The sequence below is a fragment of the Numenius arquata genome, chromosome 23 (genome assembly GCF_964106895.1).
Source record: "Numenius arquata chromosome 23, bNumArq3.hap1.1, whole genome shotgun sequence".
In the NCBI taxonomy this organism is placed as follows: domain Eukaryota; kingdom Metazoa; phylum Chordata; class Aves; order Charadriiformes; family Scolopacidae; genus Numenius; species Numenius arquata.
The window spans coordinates 500,150-517,375 of record NC_133598.1 but is presented as its reverse complement, the minus strand read 5'-3'; the positions used below and the strand labels follow the sequence as shown (position 1 = coordinate 517,375).

General features: G+C 54.3%; 2 protein-coding genes across 2 annotated transcripts in view; both read left to right on the top strand.

Annotated features, from left to right (window-relative positions):
- Nucleotides 1-17,226, top strand: part of LOC141474795 (T cell receptor alpha chain MC.7.G5-like) — a 290,098-nt gene that overhangs the window by 182,866 nt on the left and 90,006 nt on the right. The window lies entirely within an intron of this gene.
- Nucleotides 9,608-17,226, top strand: part of LOC141474768 (Ig heavy chain Mem5-like) — a 35,370-nt gene continuing 27,751 nt past the window's right edge. Inside the window, exons 1-2 of the mRNA XM_074162842.1 lie at nucleotides 9,608-9,659; nucleotides 10,089-10,412. Coding sequence (XP_074018943.1) covers nucleotides 9,608-9,659; nucleotides 10,089-10,412 — 376 coding nt within the window. The remainder of the gene's footprint in view (nucleotides 9,660-10,088; nucleotides 10,413-17,226) is intronic.

Here is a 17,226-nt window from a genome sequence, read left to right as displayed (position 1 = left end):
CTCAGTCTTTAATACTAATGATAGACCTTGGGGTTTCCAGTCCTATGAGATGGGGGACCACGACTGTGGGAACTGTGACTTTCCATTGGTGGACACTGAAATTGTAAGGGACAGGTTGTGTTGGTTGAATGTTCCTAAGTCCATGAGGCCTGATGGGATTGATGGCAGAGTACCGAAGGAGCAGAGTACTAAAGGAGCAGAGTACCAGTGGTATTTGTCAGGGCTCAATTCTAGGGCCGGTTTTGTTCAATAGTTTTATCAACAGTCTGGATGCAGGAGTTGAATGCGCCGTGAGCAAGTCAGCTGACGGTACCAAACTGGGAGTTGCTGTTGACTCTCTCAAAGGACAAGAAACTTTGCAGAGGGGTCTAGATAAATGGGAGCAATCATCAGTGACATGAAATTTAAGAAGAACAAATCCCAGATTTTGCACCTGGGATGGAGTAACGCGAGACACAAGTACAAATTGGGAGAGGATTGGCTCAATAGCAGCCCTGCAGAAAGGGATCTGGGGGTGCTGGTTGGCAGCAGGCTCAACAGGAGTCAGCCATGTGTCCCAGCAGCCAAGAGGGCAAACCACACCCTGGGGTGCATCAAACACAGTAGAACCGGCTGGTCAAAAGAAGTGATTGTCCAGCTGCGTTTAGGAATTCTGCAGCCTCCCCTTGAGTTCTGTATGTAGTTCTGGGCCCCACAATTGAAAAAGGATGTGAGGGTCCTTGAAGGCATTCATGGGAGGGCAACAAAGCCTGTGAAAGGGGTGGAAGGCGTGTCCTACAAGGAGCAGCTAAGGACACTGGGTTTGTGAAGTTTGGAGAAAAGGAGGCCGAGAGGCAACCTTATGGCTCTCTAGAGCTTCCCAAGGAGGTGAAGTGCAGAGGGAGATATTGATCTCTTCTCCCGGAATCCAGTGACAATGTGTGTGGGAATGGTTTAAAGCTGCCTGAGGGAGGTTCAAACTAGCTCTAAGGAAGCATTTCTTTACTGAGAGAGTGTGCAAACACTGGAACAGGCTTCCTAGGGGGCTAGTTGATGCCCCGTGCTTCTCTCCTCCTTCTCCTCCTCCTCCTCCTTCTCCTTCTTCTCCTTCTTCTCCTTCTCCTCCTCCTTCTCCTTCTTTTTCTCTTTCCCTCACTTCTCCTCCCCTCCCCTCCTTCTCTCTCTTCTCTGTTTTACCCAAAGAGTAGCACACCTGAGTCCCCCACACTGACCACGGTGAACAGCACTGCTCAGTCTGCTGCGCGCTGCCTTTTCAACACCCATAAACATTGATTTCTCATGCAGATTTACCCTTCAAACTCCAGCACTACAGCTGATAGTCCAGAAAGGAAAGCAAGATTCCTCAAGATTTCCACAAAAGAAGTAATTTCTGGAGGTACTGGGAGAGAGGGAAACTCTGAGATAGTGAATTTGTCATGAAAAAGGAACCAGGAAGGACAAAAATGGGTCTTCCAATTTGCATGGGATGTTTTGACTATTGGAGTCCTCACAGACGTGGGAGGATTGAAGAGGCACCTCACAAAAAGTCTTGAGATTTCAGTATTTCCCCCTTGGTCTCGTCTGGCTCACACATGTGTAGATGCTTTATCATATTCTGGGGTGTGATTGCGAGCTTCTCTCCCAGGCCTGAGAATATAATGGGACAAGACCTTCTGAGACTGTGTGTTTGCAGCTGCCAAACCCCAAAGACCATGGGAGCGTCTCTGTGGCCCCATGGCCCACAGCCCCTGTGTGCTCTCCTAAGCAGAGAAGCCAGCGAGCAGCCCAGCAGCCTTTTGTCATCGTTGGGCCAGTCGTGGCTTTCAGAAGTTGGCTGTTTCTGGTTTCTAGCAGCCAGTTAGGTACTTTGTCGTAGGGAGGCTGTGTCATCCCATCCCTTCCCATCATCCCATGCTCTACGAACTGACAATACTGCTCAGGCAGCTGCTTGCTGTCTGGCAGATGGGGATGCCAGTGTGTGGGTTTGCTGTGCCACCAGCAGACTGACCAGTTGTGAGCACGATTTGAGAGTCCAGAGAGCTGAGGGTGCCCCTCCCAAGCCGTGCACTCCAGACGCGTCTCACTTCATGCCATGTTTTACATGCTCTGAGTGAACTGCTAGCAGAAATTCTGACCTGTTTGGACTATATGAGGAATTAGGGGCACTTACGGTCAGGAACCCAAGATAGGAGATACTTGTTTTGTTTCCAGGACTTTCCCCTGTGAAAAGGGCAGCTGTAGGATGATGAGGCATGACATGTGGCATACGAATGCTCTAATTATGGGAACTGTGTTGACACCCTCAGATGCCTAATTGTATCCAAGATCTACCAGGGTCTAGCAAAACCTGTGCCTATTGTATGTCATGAGTCACATCATCCTCTGAGACACAGAAGTGTCTCATCCGTTCTCCACGTCCAGTTTCAGGCTCTCCTTCTAGATCGAATGAGAGGTGAAAGAGTAGCACCAGTTGGATGAGCCAGCTAATGCAGAAACGTAGCAGTTTCCCAGCAGCTGCAGCTGCAGCAAAGACAGGAACATGCCCTGGGGCAGCCATCATGTGGGTGGCACCTCTGGGCTCTTCCGCTGTGATTTGGAGGCTGCGTTCATCCTGCGACAGGAAAATGTGCAGCACAGCACATTGCAGAAGCTCCTGAGCTATGTGCAGCCCAATAGAAGCCTGTGGTCACTCAGGTCACCTTATTAGGTGGATCACCAAGAGTCCTCTGGAGAAAAGCCTTCTGGTTATGACCACTCCAGGCACCCAACGCCTTGGACTTGAGAAAGGGTCTTGCCCACTTCCACCATTTCCACTCGGACTGTTCCCAGTGCTGGTTGGAGCAAAGCAGCAGATAAATTCCCTGCTGGTTTTCAGGCACATTGCAGGATGGTGAGATGCAACTGAGGAGATCTGCCATCCAGGGACAAGCAGGGCATGTACTGCTCCTTGACGCTCTTAAAAGTCCAGCTGATGATATATTCCTGTGGCCTTGTACAGGCAGTGTCCCTTTGGGCCCACAGAGCACATGCTGCCGAGGAAGGGCTGGGGAGCCTCCTGCAGCCACATAGGTCCTGTTGTCCACAGGAAGTTTTCCGCCCAGGCCGACCACAACTGCAGTAGACAGGGCATTTCCACACTGGAGCTGAGGGAGACCCTCTAGTGTCCTGGCCGGACTGACAGGAAGAGAGACCCAAGGGTGCCCTGACAATGCCAACTACTTGCCCTCTACCACCTCTCAGCTCTCAGGGTCAGGGGATTCAGAGACCAGACCAATGTCAGGGGAACAACAGGGCTGTGCCCAAGGCATGAAGTGGGGTAAGAGTGTGTCTGCCGTTGGTGACAGAGGCAAAGGGATGGCAACTGTGGGCAAAGACATGGGAAGGTGAGGTGAAGCAGTTCTGGCTTGGAGGATTCCCAAGTCCCTGGGGTTAGTTCCCATCCTAGGTAAGCATGTGGGGGGGATCCATCTCCTGGGGACCTGAGCATGTCCCTGCAGCTGCAGCACCTCCCTGCCAGCATCCCCCACTGCCCACCTCTGCTGTTTTCTTGGTGTGGAATGGACAGGGGACACAGACAGATAGCATTGGACCCAACAGGACAGTCGTGGAGCTCGGCAGGAGAGAAGGAGAAGAAGAGGCTGCAAGAGATTGCATGAAAGATTAGGAGTGGGGGTCGGGGTGGGCGTCGGGTAGCTCTGCGGTGTGGAAAGAAGGACGGGGGGGGGCGCAAGCGGGTAGAAGGTTGGGGGATGATTTCTGCACTGTGTCTCTTGTCTCCGCGGGCAGGGGCTGGGAGTGAGGCCAGGGCGCGCCGGGGGTGCGGGGCCCGGGGAGGGTTCTGCGAGGGGACGCTGCGGGACGACAGCACGGCCCCGGCGCTGGCCCCCGCTGCGCCTGGCCGAGGCGCGGACCGCCTTCCGCAGGGCTGGGCAGGGCGAGAAGGCGGGACAGCGGCAAAGCTACGCTGGCAGGCCGGGGCCAGGAGCCTTGGTGTGCCGGGGCGCCGCGCTCCTCCTCCTGCGACGGCTCTGCCCGCCTTCTCCTGGCCCGAAGGGGCCGCGGCAGCGGGGGGCCGGGCCGGGCCGGGGCTGGGGCTGGTCGTGTCGAGTGTGTTGGGAGCGGGCAGAGGCGTGGGCGCTGCCCCGGCGAGGGCCCGAGGCGGCGGGGCGGGCAGGAGCGGGCTCGTGTGGGGCTGCCGCCGGTCCCTCGGGTCCCGTCCGTCCCCGTCGCGGCAGGGCCCGATGGCGGCCGGGCTGGGGCCGTGGCTCCTGGCCTTGTCCTTGTGTCCGGCAGGTGAGATCCGGGCGGGGAGGGCGACGAGGCCGGGGCTGGGCCCGGGGCTGGGGCTGCCCGCGGGCGGCCCTGCCCGTGCCGGTGCCCCGGGGCTGGGGCTGCTCCGGCGCTGGGCGCGCTGTCGGCTGGAGCTGGGCTTGGTCGGGGAAGCGGGGAGCGGGTGGGGTGGGCGGGAGAGGGAGAGGCAGGGTCGGGGTCCGTGTCGGTGTCCGTGGGAGGCTTTCGGGTCGCGTGTGGGTCCTTAGTGTGGGAGCAGTGGCGTGTGAGCGCCGAGGGGGGCAGTCGGGGCATTGTCCCGGTCGCGGGGCTTTGTCGGGAGAGAGGGGGGTGTCGTCTGTGTCTGTGCCGGGTCGGGGGGCGGCGTGGCGGCGGGGGAAGGTGCTGGGGCCGTGGGCGCGCCCTGCCCGGCTGCCTGCGCTCTCCGTCCGCAGGGGTGTGGGCGCAGCTGAGGCTGGTGGAGGCCGGCGGAGGGCTGCGAGCTCCCGGGGACTCCGTGCTCCTCTCCTGCCGCGGATACGGCTTCACCTTCAGGAATTATGCAGTTTGGTGGTACCGTAAGGCACCCGATGGCAGTCTGGAGTGGGTGTCCTACATCAGCTATGATCCCTCAGTTACTCGTTATGGGCAGTCAGTAAAAGGTCGTGCCCCTGTGTCCCGGGACAATTCCCAGTCTGAGTGCTCTCTGTCCCTGCGTGGCCTGCGCCCCTGGGACTCTGCCCGCTACTTCTGTGCTGTTCCCACGGAGACAGGAAATGCAGCTGAGCTTTAACGGAAACCTTTTGGGGTCCAGCCCAGCGTGTGAGATCATGGGGCAGGAGAGTGCAGCGGTGTGTGGTTGGTCACTTGGGTCTGTTTCCAGCAGTCAGGGGTGATCACAGTTGTTCCTGGCCTTTCCTGCATGCTGCAGGGATTTTTTTTTTTGTTGCCAATTAAAATACAGAGTAATGGAGCAATTATAAAAGAGTGTAAAAGAAACCATCCTCCTCTGTCCTCCTTTCCAGGCTCATCTTCACTCTTCCCTTGCTCTCCCCAGGAGGCACAAGGGCCAATGGGACATGGGTTTTGTTCGTAACATGGGGGCAGTTCGTAATGTTCATCTGCATTGCTCCATCTGGATGCACAGAAATGTATGGGGCCTACTGAGACTCATCCCAGGAGAATCACAGAATGGTTAGAGTTAAAAGGGACCTGAAATCTCGTTTAGTTCTAATGCCCATGCCATGGGCTGGAACATCTTCCCCAGGCAGGGTCACCTTCCACTAGACCAAGTTGCTCGAAGCCCCATCCAACCTGGCCTTGAACACCTCTAGGGATAGGGAGTCCAGAACTTCTCCGAGCAACCTGGGCCAGTATCTCACCACCCTCACAGTAAAGAAATTCTTCCTAATATCTAGTCTAAATCTCCCTTCTTTCATTTTAACGCTGTCACCCCTCATCCTATCGGTCCACTCCCTGATAATGAGTCCATCCCCATCTTTCCTGTATTCCCCCTTTAGATACTGGATGGCTGCTATAGGTCTCCCCAGAGGCTTCTCTTGTCCAGGTTAAACAACCCGAACTCTTACAGCCTGTCTTCACAGGAGAGGCACTCCAACCCTCTGATTATCTTTGTGGCCCTCCTCTGGATTTGCTCCAACAGGTCCATGTCGTTCTTATGCCTTTCTGGGGGGCTCCAGGGCTGGACTTAGTACTCCAGGTGGGTCTCTCAAGAGTGGAGTAGAGGGCTAGAATCCCCTCCCTTGCCCTGCTGGCCACGCTGCTGGTAATGCAGCCCAGGATATGGTTGGCTTTCTGGGCTGCCAAGTGCACATTGCCAGGTATGTTGAGCTGCTTATCTACTGTTATGGTTTGAGAGAACCCATAACAATCTATTGTCATTAGACAATTATTCTATCACCCAATGACCCCTCCCCACCCGGAAAGGGGAATCGGGGAACACAAACAAACACAACAGTTGAAATATAAATAGATTTAATAGACTAAGACTAAATAATTAACAATAATACTAAAGAACCAGTATTAATCCCGATATTGATATAAGATATACAAGAATTATACTCAGCCATCTATATCAGTAGGAAGCTGTGCACTCCCAGCAGTGGATAGCAAGTATCAGACACTGGGAGCGCAATGGCTTCAGGAAGAAGGGAAGGCCTCAGGGCTCCGGCACTGGGGCAAGGAGTTGTCTGGACCGCCGCCATCAGGGGGAGAGCCTGCTATGCAGCAACCTTTTCTAATTTATATTGGATGTGACGTTCATGGTATGAAATACTCCTGTTGGCTGGCCTGGGTCAATTGCCCAGGCCTTGCTCCTCCTTGTCCCTGCACCTGGCAAGGCTCGAAAACACTAACCTTGAATCCCACAGAGCCTGGCTGGCTATAAAGTAAATATTTTCACAAATTCAGACACTAGAGTCTTCTAAAGTAATTTTCCCCAGCATGAGAAGAAAAGTTAGTCCTGTGTCTCTCAACCCGGGACATCTACCAACAGGAAATCCAGCTGAGCTTTCACACAAACCTGCTGGGGCCCAGCTAAGGGTGCAGGGGCTATGGGGCAGGGGAGTGCTGCGATGTGTGTGGGGTCACACAGGTCTGATTCCAGCAGTAAGGGGCCATGACTGCACTGCAGGTGTTGCTAGCCTTTCCTTTGCACTGCAAGATTTTAGTTTACTGCTGCTAACAACAACAACAAAATCCCCAATGCTACATAAAGCTTCCCCCCTTTCTGTCCTCCTTTTTCCTAGGCTCAACTTCATTCTTCCGTTCCCTTCCTTTCCCCAAGAGACATAGTGGCCAATGGGAAATTGAGATTGTGGTCCGTTCATGACATTTCATGGTGCCCTGGATGCGGTTGGCTTTCTGGGCTTCAAGCGCATTTTCGGCTCACGTTGAGATTCTCATCAGCCAACACCCCTCAGTCTCTCTCTTCACGGCTGCGCTCCATCCATTCTCCACCCATACAGTAGTTTTGCTTGGGATTGCCACGACCCTGGTGTGGACCTTGCACTTGGACTTGTTGAACTTCATGAGGTTCAAATTGGCCCACCTCTCAATCCTGTCCAGGTCCCTCCGGATGGCATTGCTTCCTTCCAGTGTCTCAACCATAACACACAGCTTGGTGTCATCAGCAAAGGGTGCACTCAACCCCACTGTCCATGTCACCGACAAAGGTGTTGAACAGCACCAGTCCCAGTACCAATCCCTGAGGAATGCCACTCGTCACTGGTCACCACTTGGACATTGAGCCATTGACTGCAAGCCTTTGAGTGCAGCCATTCAGGCAATTCCTTATCCACCGAGTGGTCCGTCCATCAAATCCATGTCTCCAATTTAGAGACAATGATGTCATGTGTTTGCTGTCACCAATCACCTCCTTATTTTCCATGTACTTTAGGAGATGTTCCAGGAGGATCTGCTCCATGGTGTTGCTATGCGCAGAGGTGATACTGTCCCCCTGGGTCTTCCTTTTTTTCCTTTTTGAAATTGGGGCTTATGTTTCCCCTTTTTCAGTCAGCGGGAACTTCTCCGGACTGCCATGACTTCTTGGATACGATGGATAGTGGCTTGGCAATTTCATGCGCCGTTTCCCTCAGGTCCCACAGATGGATCTCATCAGGTCCCATGGAGTTGTGCACCTTCAGTTTCCTGGGATGGTCTGGAACCTGGTCTTCTACGCGCACGGTTCCTTATTCTCTTGTCCTTATCCTGTCCATATCCTGTGTGACCAGGTCACCTGTTTCCTTCTGGAGAGGGCCCACATTTTCCCTACTCTTCCTTTTGAACATAAGCTTTTCTTGTTGTCCTTGACATCCCTGGCCACATTTAACTCTATTTGGGCCCTATCTTTCCTAACCTGATCCCTGGCCGCTTGGACAATATCTCTGTATTCCTCCGAGGAATTATTAAAAAACTCTCGAAAGATAACACAGTCATTTGCCATGGCCACCACGGGTTCATGAGGAGAAAGTCCTTCTTTAGTAGGAAGTAGAAATACAACTGGATTCTACACGTAGAAATGATATGAAGCTGTGTGAGGAGAAGTTCAGATTGGACATTAGAAGAAGGTTCTTCAATGACAGGGTGGTCAGTCACTGGAACAGACTGAAAGTTCAACGAGTGTCTGGAACATGCTCTTAGTCACATGGATTAGTGTTAGGTAGTGCTGCAAGGAGCAGGGAGTTGGACTCAATGATCCTTATGGGTCCTTTCCAACTCGAGATACCCTATGATTCTAAGGGTTCTGTTATTCTATTCCTGGCACTGTTCTCTGAATATGTAATAATGCTGTTTTGGTCACATGATGTCTCTGCATGTCATGTGTCCAGTCCCGTATGTCTGGATGAGCATTACGAGGAGGTTCATGGACTGGTGACAGACTACAAGAGCCCTTTTCCCATGTTGTGGGATGTTACTTCTTCCTGTGGGTCTCTTAAGGTACATCTCTGCTGATGTGCAGAGGGCAAAAGAGGTTCAAGGTTGTGAATGGGATTTCTGTGGCACTTCATGTGAAGACGCTTGTATTGCCACAGCCCATTCCTGATATTCTTCAATGTTAACGGTATAAGCAGATGTAGAGGGTCCTACCCATGGAATACCTAATTCATGTGTAGAAAGAATAATAAGAAGGGCTTCTATAAGTAAGTCATCCAGAAAAGGAAGGTCAAAGAAAGTGTACCCTTCCAGATGAACTCGACTGACAAACAGGAAACAACGTCCAAGGAGAAGGCTGAGGTAGTCAACAAAAACTTGGCCTCAGTCTTCACCGGCAGTCTCTCTTCCCACACCTCTTGAGTGGATGAACCACAAGGCAGGGACCAGAGGAGCAAAGTCCCTCCCCCTGTAAGAGAAGCTCAGGTTCGAGGCCACCTGAGGAAGCTGAACATACATTAGTCTCTGGGACCTGATGAGATGCATCCCAGAATGCTTAGGGAATTGAATGATATAGTTTCCAAGCTGGGGTGCGGGGACGGGGATGGTCCTTGCGTGGGGACTCTGTGGGCCGACAGCTCGGCTATGGAGCTGGGGCCGACCCCCTTCCGCAGGGCTGAGCAGGGCGAGAAGGCGGGACAGCGCCCGCGCTGGCAGCCCAGGGCCAGGGACCTGGGTGCGCCGGGGCGCCGCGCTCCTCCTCTGGCGACCCCGCTTCTCCTGGCCCGAAGGGGCCGCGGCAGCGGGGGCCGGGCCGGGCCGGGTCAGGTCGGGTGTGTTGGGGGCGGGCAGAATCGTGGGCGCTACCCTGGCGAGGGCCCGAGGCGGCGGGGCGGGCAGGAGCGGGCTCGTGTGGGGCTGCCGCCGGGCCCTCGGGCCCCGTCCGTCCCCGTCGCGGCAGGGCCCGATGGCGGCCGTGCTGGGGCCGTGGCTCCTGGCCTTGTCCTTGTGTCCGGCAGGTGAGATCCGGGCGGGGAGGGTGGCGGGGCCGGGGCTGGGCCCGGGTGGAGCTGCCCGCGGGCGGCGCTGCCCGTGCCGCGGCCCTGGGGCTGGGGCTGCTCCGGCGCCGGGCGCGCTGTCGGCTGGAGCTGGGCTTGGTCGGGCAAGCGGGGAGCGGGTGGGGTGGGCGGGAGAGGGAGAGGCCGTGTCGGGGTCCGAGTCGGTGTCCGGGGGAGGCTTTCGGGTCGCATGTGGGTCCTTAGTGTGGGAGCAGTGGCGTGTGAGCGCCGAGGGGGGCAGTCGGGGCATTGTCCCGGTCGCGGGGCTTTGTCGGGAGAGAGCGGGGTGTCGTCTGTGTCTGTGCCGGGTCGGGGGGCGGCGTGGCGGCGGGGGAAGGTGCTGGGGCCGTGGGCGCGCCCTGCCCGGCTGCCTGCGCTCTCCGTCCGCAGGGGTGTGGGCGCAGCTGAGGCTGGTGGAGGCCGGCGGAGGGCTGCGAGCTCCCGGGGACTCCGTGCTCCTCTCCTGCCGCGGATCCGGCTTCACCTTCGGGAGTGCTGCAGTTCGGTGGTACCGTGATGCACCCGGTGGCAGTCTCGAGTGGGTGTCCTACATCAGCCAACCCTCGGGCAGTACAAAGAGGTACAGTGCTGCAGTTGAGGGTCGAGCCACGGTGTCCCGGGACAATTCCCATTCTGTGTCATCTCTGTCCCTGCGTGGCCTGCGCCCCCGGGACTCTGCCCGCTACTTCTGTGCTGTTTGCACGGAGACAGGAAATCCAGCTGAGCTTTACCATAAACCTCCTGCCAGGGTTCCAGCTCTGGGTCTGGGACCTGGAATGGAGTCAAGTCTCACGTTTGCTCAGGGCTACTCTCAGAGATTTGTGTAGTTACATCATACAATTTTCAGATGCTTGATTCTCGATAGAGATGGTTACCCCAAAACATTACTCCTCCTTCTTTCCTTCTTTCCATGTCTCACACCAGTCCTCATTCATATCACGTTCTGAAAGTGCTTCACCTTTGGAAAGAAGTTCTGCTCTTTCCTTTGTTTCCCAGTAGGGGGTGTTCCCAGGCCTGACCCATGCGGTGAGGTGTGTCAATAACCCTGGTCTGGTTTTGGGCATAGCTCAGTTTGACTCAGTCCAGCCCTCAATGTTCTCTCCTAAGTAGCAAGGAGAGGCAGCACAGAAAGTACAGAGGGTCACTTGGGAGAACACTGGGAGAATGGTGAAGTCTCCCAGATCTGAGATTGTAACAGGGAGAAGAGCTTGTGAGCTGTTTGCAGCTGCTCCATCCCGGAGATCACAAGCAGAAGCCCAGGAAAGGGATGGGGTTGATATAGGCATTGCTGGAGCTGTTCCTGCCTGTTCATCCTTGTCTCCTGGTGTTGCAGGTGCCCTTTCTCAGGTGCAGACAGAGGCCTCTGGCGCCATTGTAGGGAAGGTCTCAGAATCTCTCACGCTTACCTGCCACATCTCTGGTGTACCCATCACTGACAGCAGCTACGCTTGGGACTGGATCCGTCAGACTCCCAGCAGAGACCTGCAGCATATAGCGTTGCTGTATCCTTTCACGGGACTCCAGCACGTTGCTTCACCCTTCCAGACCCAAGTCACCAGCTCTGCAGACCCCTCCAGGAACCAGCTGTTGCTGGAAGTGCTCTCGCCATCAGCTGCAGACACAGCCACCTATTTCTGCAGCACCAGAGAACTGGAGAAGGGCCCAGTGCTTGAAAGACAGGCGGGGCCAGGGCAGAAAAGGTAGGAGGGGGGTTAAATCCAGCCAGGTGTGTTGTGGTTGTCTGCAAGAAGGCTTCTGAGGAATAGTCTGGGCTGACTTGACTGGAAAGGGGCACAGAGGTGCTGTGGCAGCAGCAGCTGCAGTGTATGTCTCAAGCACACACAAAACCATTAAGCTGATCATGTTCTTCCATTTTTCTCAATCTGTCCCACAGGAAGAAAGCAACACAGAAAGAGGTTTCTTTAAGAAGCAGCACAACAATCGTTGAAGAACCAAGATTTGAACATGGCAAGCCAGAGCTGAATTGAGTTTAGAAACCTCATGTTGTTCAGGGAGTGCCAGAGTAGTGGAACAGGAGGAGATGAGCTGCAGAGCATCTTTTCTGCGGTACATGATGTGTTGGCTCCGTGTGCATGTATGTTCATGTGTGTACACTGAGGTCCAGTGTGGAATTTTGTGGGCGGACTCCGACAAGGAAGATATGGTTTGGGGGCTGTGGGGAACCTGGCATATCCTACCAAGCTAGAGCAGCTCCAGGTGTCCCAGGGTACCTTAGACCACCTCCAGGTTCAATGGATTCCTCTACTGTCTTGCAACTTGCCTTCCCACCCCTGTCCTGGATCCCTTTCCCAAGGGGCCAGACTGGAGCACCCATGAGAAGAAAGGGGAGGGGAAGGATTCAGAGAGTCTGCAGAGGGGCAGTGTGGAGCATGGTCACCCCAAAATGGTGATACCAGTCAAGATGTGACATTGTGTAGGGTTCAGCAGGTGTCTGTTTGCCTGTGGCTGCAACGGTCCTAGGGGGAGCTGTGGGTTCCTGCTGAATAGGTTGAGCAGAGAGAAGGGAGCGTCCTGTTCTGCTGAGCCTGGTCGCTGCTGAGTCCTGTTCACATGAGTTTTGGAGGATGAGCTGGGGTGCTTGAACCTGCCCCAGAGCTCAAATGCCAAGCATATCCTGGATCTCCCCTGCCCTTTGCTGTTTTTGCTGCTTGTGGGGTCTGGGAAGGCCTTGATGGGAAGAGGAGCTGGAAAAGCGTTGGCATGAAGGAGCGAGTGTAGGAGTAGGGTGGTGGGCCAGAGTGGAGGGAGCAGAAAATGGAACATTTCTGCCCAACGATGCCCAGTGAAAGCAGAGCTGGGCTCAGGGTCTCCCATGCCAGAGCAGCACAGCAACAGCTGCCAGGGCCCCTGGGAGGGCAACCTTCCATCCGCAGGTGTTGAGAGGAAAGTGGAGGGTGGCTGTACAGCAACATGTCACCTTTTGCCCACCAGAGGTTTTCCTGCCAAGCGACCGCTCTGGTATTGCAGCCTGCAGGGTGAGAGACACCCAAGAGTGAACCAACAGCTTCAGCTGCTTCTGCTCCTCCAGCGCCCGCCTCTCACCACCGCTGTTGTCATAGACCAAGGGAGGGACTAGGATGGCCTGGGACTGACTGCAGTGAGAGAGGGACAGGCAGGGAAGATGTGGGCAGAGCTGTTCTGCCAGCAGAGAGAAGCTGGAGAGAGGCGAGACAGAGCGGGCCTGGCCGTGTGGACTGCCCTGTGCATGGGGTTGTCGCCCATCGTAGGTAAGTGAAAGGAAGGGGTGAACCCTCCCAGGAACTGAGCATGCCCCTGAGCTCTGCGCTGCTCTGTGGAGCTGTGATGACCACTTGCAGCCTGACCTGTCCCCCGGCTCTTCCTCCCCACCCATCCCTGCACAATGCAGTGGGAACTGCCCTCCTCCTCTTCTAGCCATGAGTCAGGCACCTCCATCCAGCCCGGCTCTTCCACAGTGTGGGGACAGGCAGAGCACCGCCCTGGACAGTGGGTTCCTCACCATTCCATCACAGCAAAGACAAATGGATTTGTCCCCCATGGTGCAAAACCTTCCTTCTTTGAATGGGAAAATCAGTAAAAGCTCCTTGTCTGACAGGGAAAGGAGGGAGGGGAATGTGCTGTCTCTCTCCTGGTGAGCTCTGATTCCTCATACCAGCTCGATTCCTCTGCCCATCTTTGTCAACTGAGTTCAAAAAGAACAATTTATTTCTCCCACTGGTTCAGTGCCATCACACTGCCCTCACTAGTGTAGCCCTTACCCTTCCTGAATCTTGGAGTGATCATGGCTTGTTCTTCCCCACTGCAGCAGTCACTGCCCAGGTGGCCTTGGAGCAACACATCAGGGAACAGGCCGTGCGAGAGGGAGCTGGAGTCACCTTCCAGTGCAGCATGAGGGGGGACAGTATTAGCGGCTACTACATGTTCTGGTACCAGCAGGGACCAGGTGGCTCTCTGTAATGGATTTACCGGGAAGGTGATACCTATGGAGAAGGTTTCAAGGGTCGGTTTAAGGGATCAGTGGAGAGCTCCCAGAACAGATTCACCCTGCAGATCCAGGCAGCAAAGCAAGGGGATGAAGCAGTGTATTACTGTGGTGCAGACTCACCCTGGAGCAGCTCTGCAGCAGAGTGGACCCAAAACTGACTGAGAGAGATCAGAGACTTCTCAGCATTTCTTTCCAGCAGGTGCCAACAGAGGTTGGTGTCACGCAATGGCAGGTGAAGGAAACAGAGCTTTGGCATGCTTGCAGTAAAAGGCAGTGAAGGGAACTACTGGAAAGAGTCCAGTGAAGGGCAACGAGGATGATTCAAAGATTGGAGCATCTCCCTTATGAAGAAAGGCTGAGAGAGCTGGGACTCTTTAGCCTGGAGAAGAGAAGGCTGAGGGGAGACCTTATCAATGCTTATAAGTATCTAAAGGGTGGGTTGAAGGAGGAGGGAGCCAGATTCTTTTCAGTGGTTGCCAGTGAGAGGACGAGGGGCAACGGGCACAAGCTGGAACATAGGAGGTTCCACTCAAATATGAGAAGAAACTTCTTTACGGTGAGGGTGACAGAGCACTGCAACAGGCTGCCCAGGGAAGTTGTGGAGTCCCCTTCTTTGGAGATTTTCAAGACCCGCCTGGATGCAGTTCTGAGTAACATGCTCTAACATGCTCTGGGCAATCCTGCTTTGGCAGGGGAGTTGGACTAGATGATCTTTATGGTCCCTTCCAACTCTAAAAATTCAGTGAAAAATTCAGTGAAAAAAAATTCAGTGAAGTGTGGGTGAAGGTCTGAGACTGTTTATGATGCAGGAGGATCTATAGTGGGAACTCCAGAGACTGTATAGTCAAGTGCAGGTTATTGCACGTTGCCTCGGCTGATGTCCAACATGGCCCAGTTTTTCCTCTGTGGCTTGGTTGTAGAGCTGTGGGATGATGGAAATGTGGTGCGGTAGCTCACAGAGTACCGTCGTGGATGTAGCCAGGCTATTTAGGAAAGAGATGGCAGCTCAGCATGGGTGACATTGTGGTGGGTGGCTGCTGTGGATCATCTGATCAGGAAAAAGTAGATAAGGTGTGATGTGTTGACCGTGGCTGTCCACCAGGTGCCCACCAAGCCCCTCTATCAGACTCCCCCTTCTACTGGACAGCGGGATAAAATACAATGAAAGGCTCTTGGGTCAAAAATGGACCAGGAGTTTACCCAGCAATTACCGTCACAGGTCAAAGAGACTGAATTTGAGTAAATGAATTTAATTTATTATTAATCTGATCAGAGTAGGGAAATGAGAAATAAGATCAAATCTAAAAACACCTTCCCACCATCCCACCCTTCTTCCTAATCTCAACTTCACTGCTGACTTCTCTACCTACTCCCTCCACGCAGCACATGAGGAAAGGGGGTTATGGTTGGTTCATACCACCTCGTCTGTGCCCCTCCTTCCTCCTCACGCTCTTCCCCTGCTCCAGTGTGGAATCTCTCCCTTGGGACAGAGCTCTTACGAACTCCTCCAGCCATGATTTCTTTCCATGGGGTGCAGTCCTTCAGGAAGAGATTGCTCCACTGTGGGTCCCCTGTGGGGCACAGGTCCCACTAGAAAACAGGCTCCAGTGGGGGCTTCTCTCCACAGGACTACAGTTCCTGCCAGGAGCTGGCTCCAGCGGCAGCTCTCTGCAATGTCACAGCTGCCTTCAGGATACATTGACTTGCTCTGTTGTGGGCTTCTCCTCGGGCTGCAGGGTGGAAATCTGGTCCACTGTTAAAACTCCATGGGCTGCAGGGGACAACCTGTGTCACCATGATCTTCACCACTGGCTGGAGGGGAATCTCTGCTCCAGCGGCTGGTGCACCTCCTCCCCCTCCTTCCTCCCCGACAGGCAGCATGGGTTTGTGATGTGGAAATAATGCTTAACCCAAATTAAAGCCTTTGACAAAGAGACAGTGGTCTTCATGGATGAGGAGAGAGTGGACATTGTGCATTCTGAACTTAGTTACACTTTCAGCTCTGATTTCCTTGGAAATGTCAGAGACAAAGCTACGTACTATGGACTAGAGAAGTGCTCAATGACATGGGCTGTGAACACTCCTTTCTCCAGCCTTTCCCCCTGGACTCTGGGACCTGAGATTCCTGAAGTACATTTTTACTTGTAAAGACTGGGGCAAACAATTGTCATGGTTTAGCCCCAGCCAGTACCAATGAGCCACACTGTCTTTTCACTCACTACCCTGTCCTCCCCCAGAGATGGGACAGTGGGAGAATCAGAAGAAAAGGTCAAAACTTGTGGGTTGAGATAGTGTAACAGAACAGCGGAGGAAAACACCACCAATAATACTGGCAGAGGAATATACAAAGCACGATCAATGTACAAATGCTCATCTACAGGAACGCAGATACCAGCCCACTCACAAGTGGTGATTTCCTGCCCCCTGGTTCAGTGCCATCACACTGCCCTCACTAGTGTAGCCCTTACCCTTCCTGAATCTTGGAGTGATCATGGCTTGTTCTTCCCCACTGCAGCAGTCACTGCCCAGGTGGCCTTGGAGCAACACATCAGGGAACAGGCCGTGCGAGAGGGAGCTGGAGTCACCTTCCAGTGCAGCATGAGGGGGGACAGTATGAGCCGCTACTACATGTTCTGGTACCGGCAGGGACCAGGTGGCTCTCTGGAATGGATTTACAAGGAAGGTGGTGCCTATGGAGAAGGTTTCCAGGGTTGGTTTAAGGGATCAGTGGAGAGCTCCCAGAACAGATTCACCCTGCAGATCCAGGCAGCAAAGCAAGGGGATGAAGCAGTGTATTACTGTGGTGCCAGACTCGCCCTGGAGCAGCTCTGCAGCAGAGTGGACCCAAAACTGACTGAGAGAGATCAGAGACTTCTCAGCATTTCTTTCCAGCAGGTGCCAACAGAGGTTGGTGTCACGCAATGGCAGGTGAAGGAAACAGAGCTTTGGCATGCTTGCAGTAAAAGGCAGTGAAGGGAAGTGTGGGTGAAGGTCTGAGACTGTTTATGATGTTCGCAGTAGCAGTGCGACCATTAATGAGCGGGCATGCATGCTCCGGCTGGCATCACAGCGGCCAGGGAACCCCCGGTGGAGAGGGGCGAGCCGCAGAGGTGCAAAGGGGAGGCTGGTCCGACCCCCGATGCGGAGCGGTGGGAGGTTTGTGGAAATGGCCCCACGTTGGGCGCCAATAAATCTGTCGTGGTTGCAGCCAAATTTACCAAAACGAGACTGACAGACCGCCCTTCCCTCCCTCTTCCCCCTCCCCCCCCCCCCCCCCGCCAAAGAGGAGAGAGGAGAGAAAGAGATAAGGAGATTTAGAAGTTTAGAATGAACTAAACTACTTTAATGAAGATTTAATATTAAAATAGAAATAAAGAAGAAAATAATGAAATAGATACAATATATACAAAACCGTGTCAAGCTCCCAGGATGACAGTCACGTCACCGGCAGGCACCGGGGAAGTCCCAGACTGGACTCAGCGATGAATGGGAACTGGATTCCAGCTCTGGGGTCAGGAACACGTGGATGGGGATCAAAGGCAG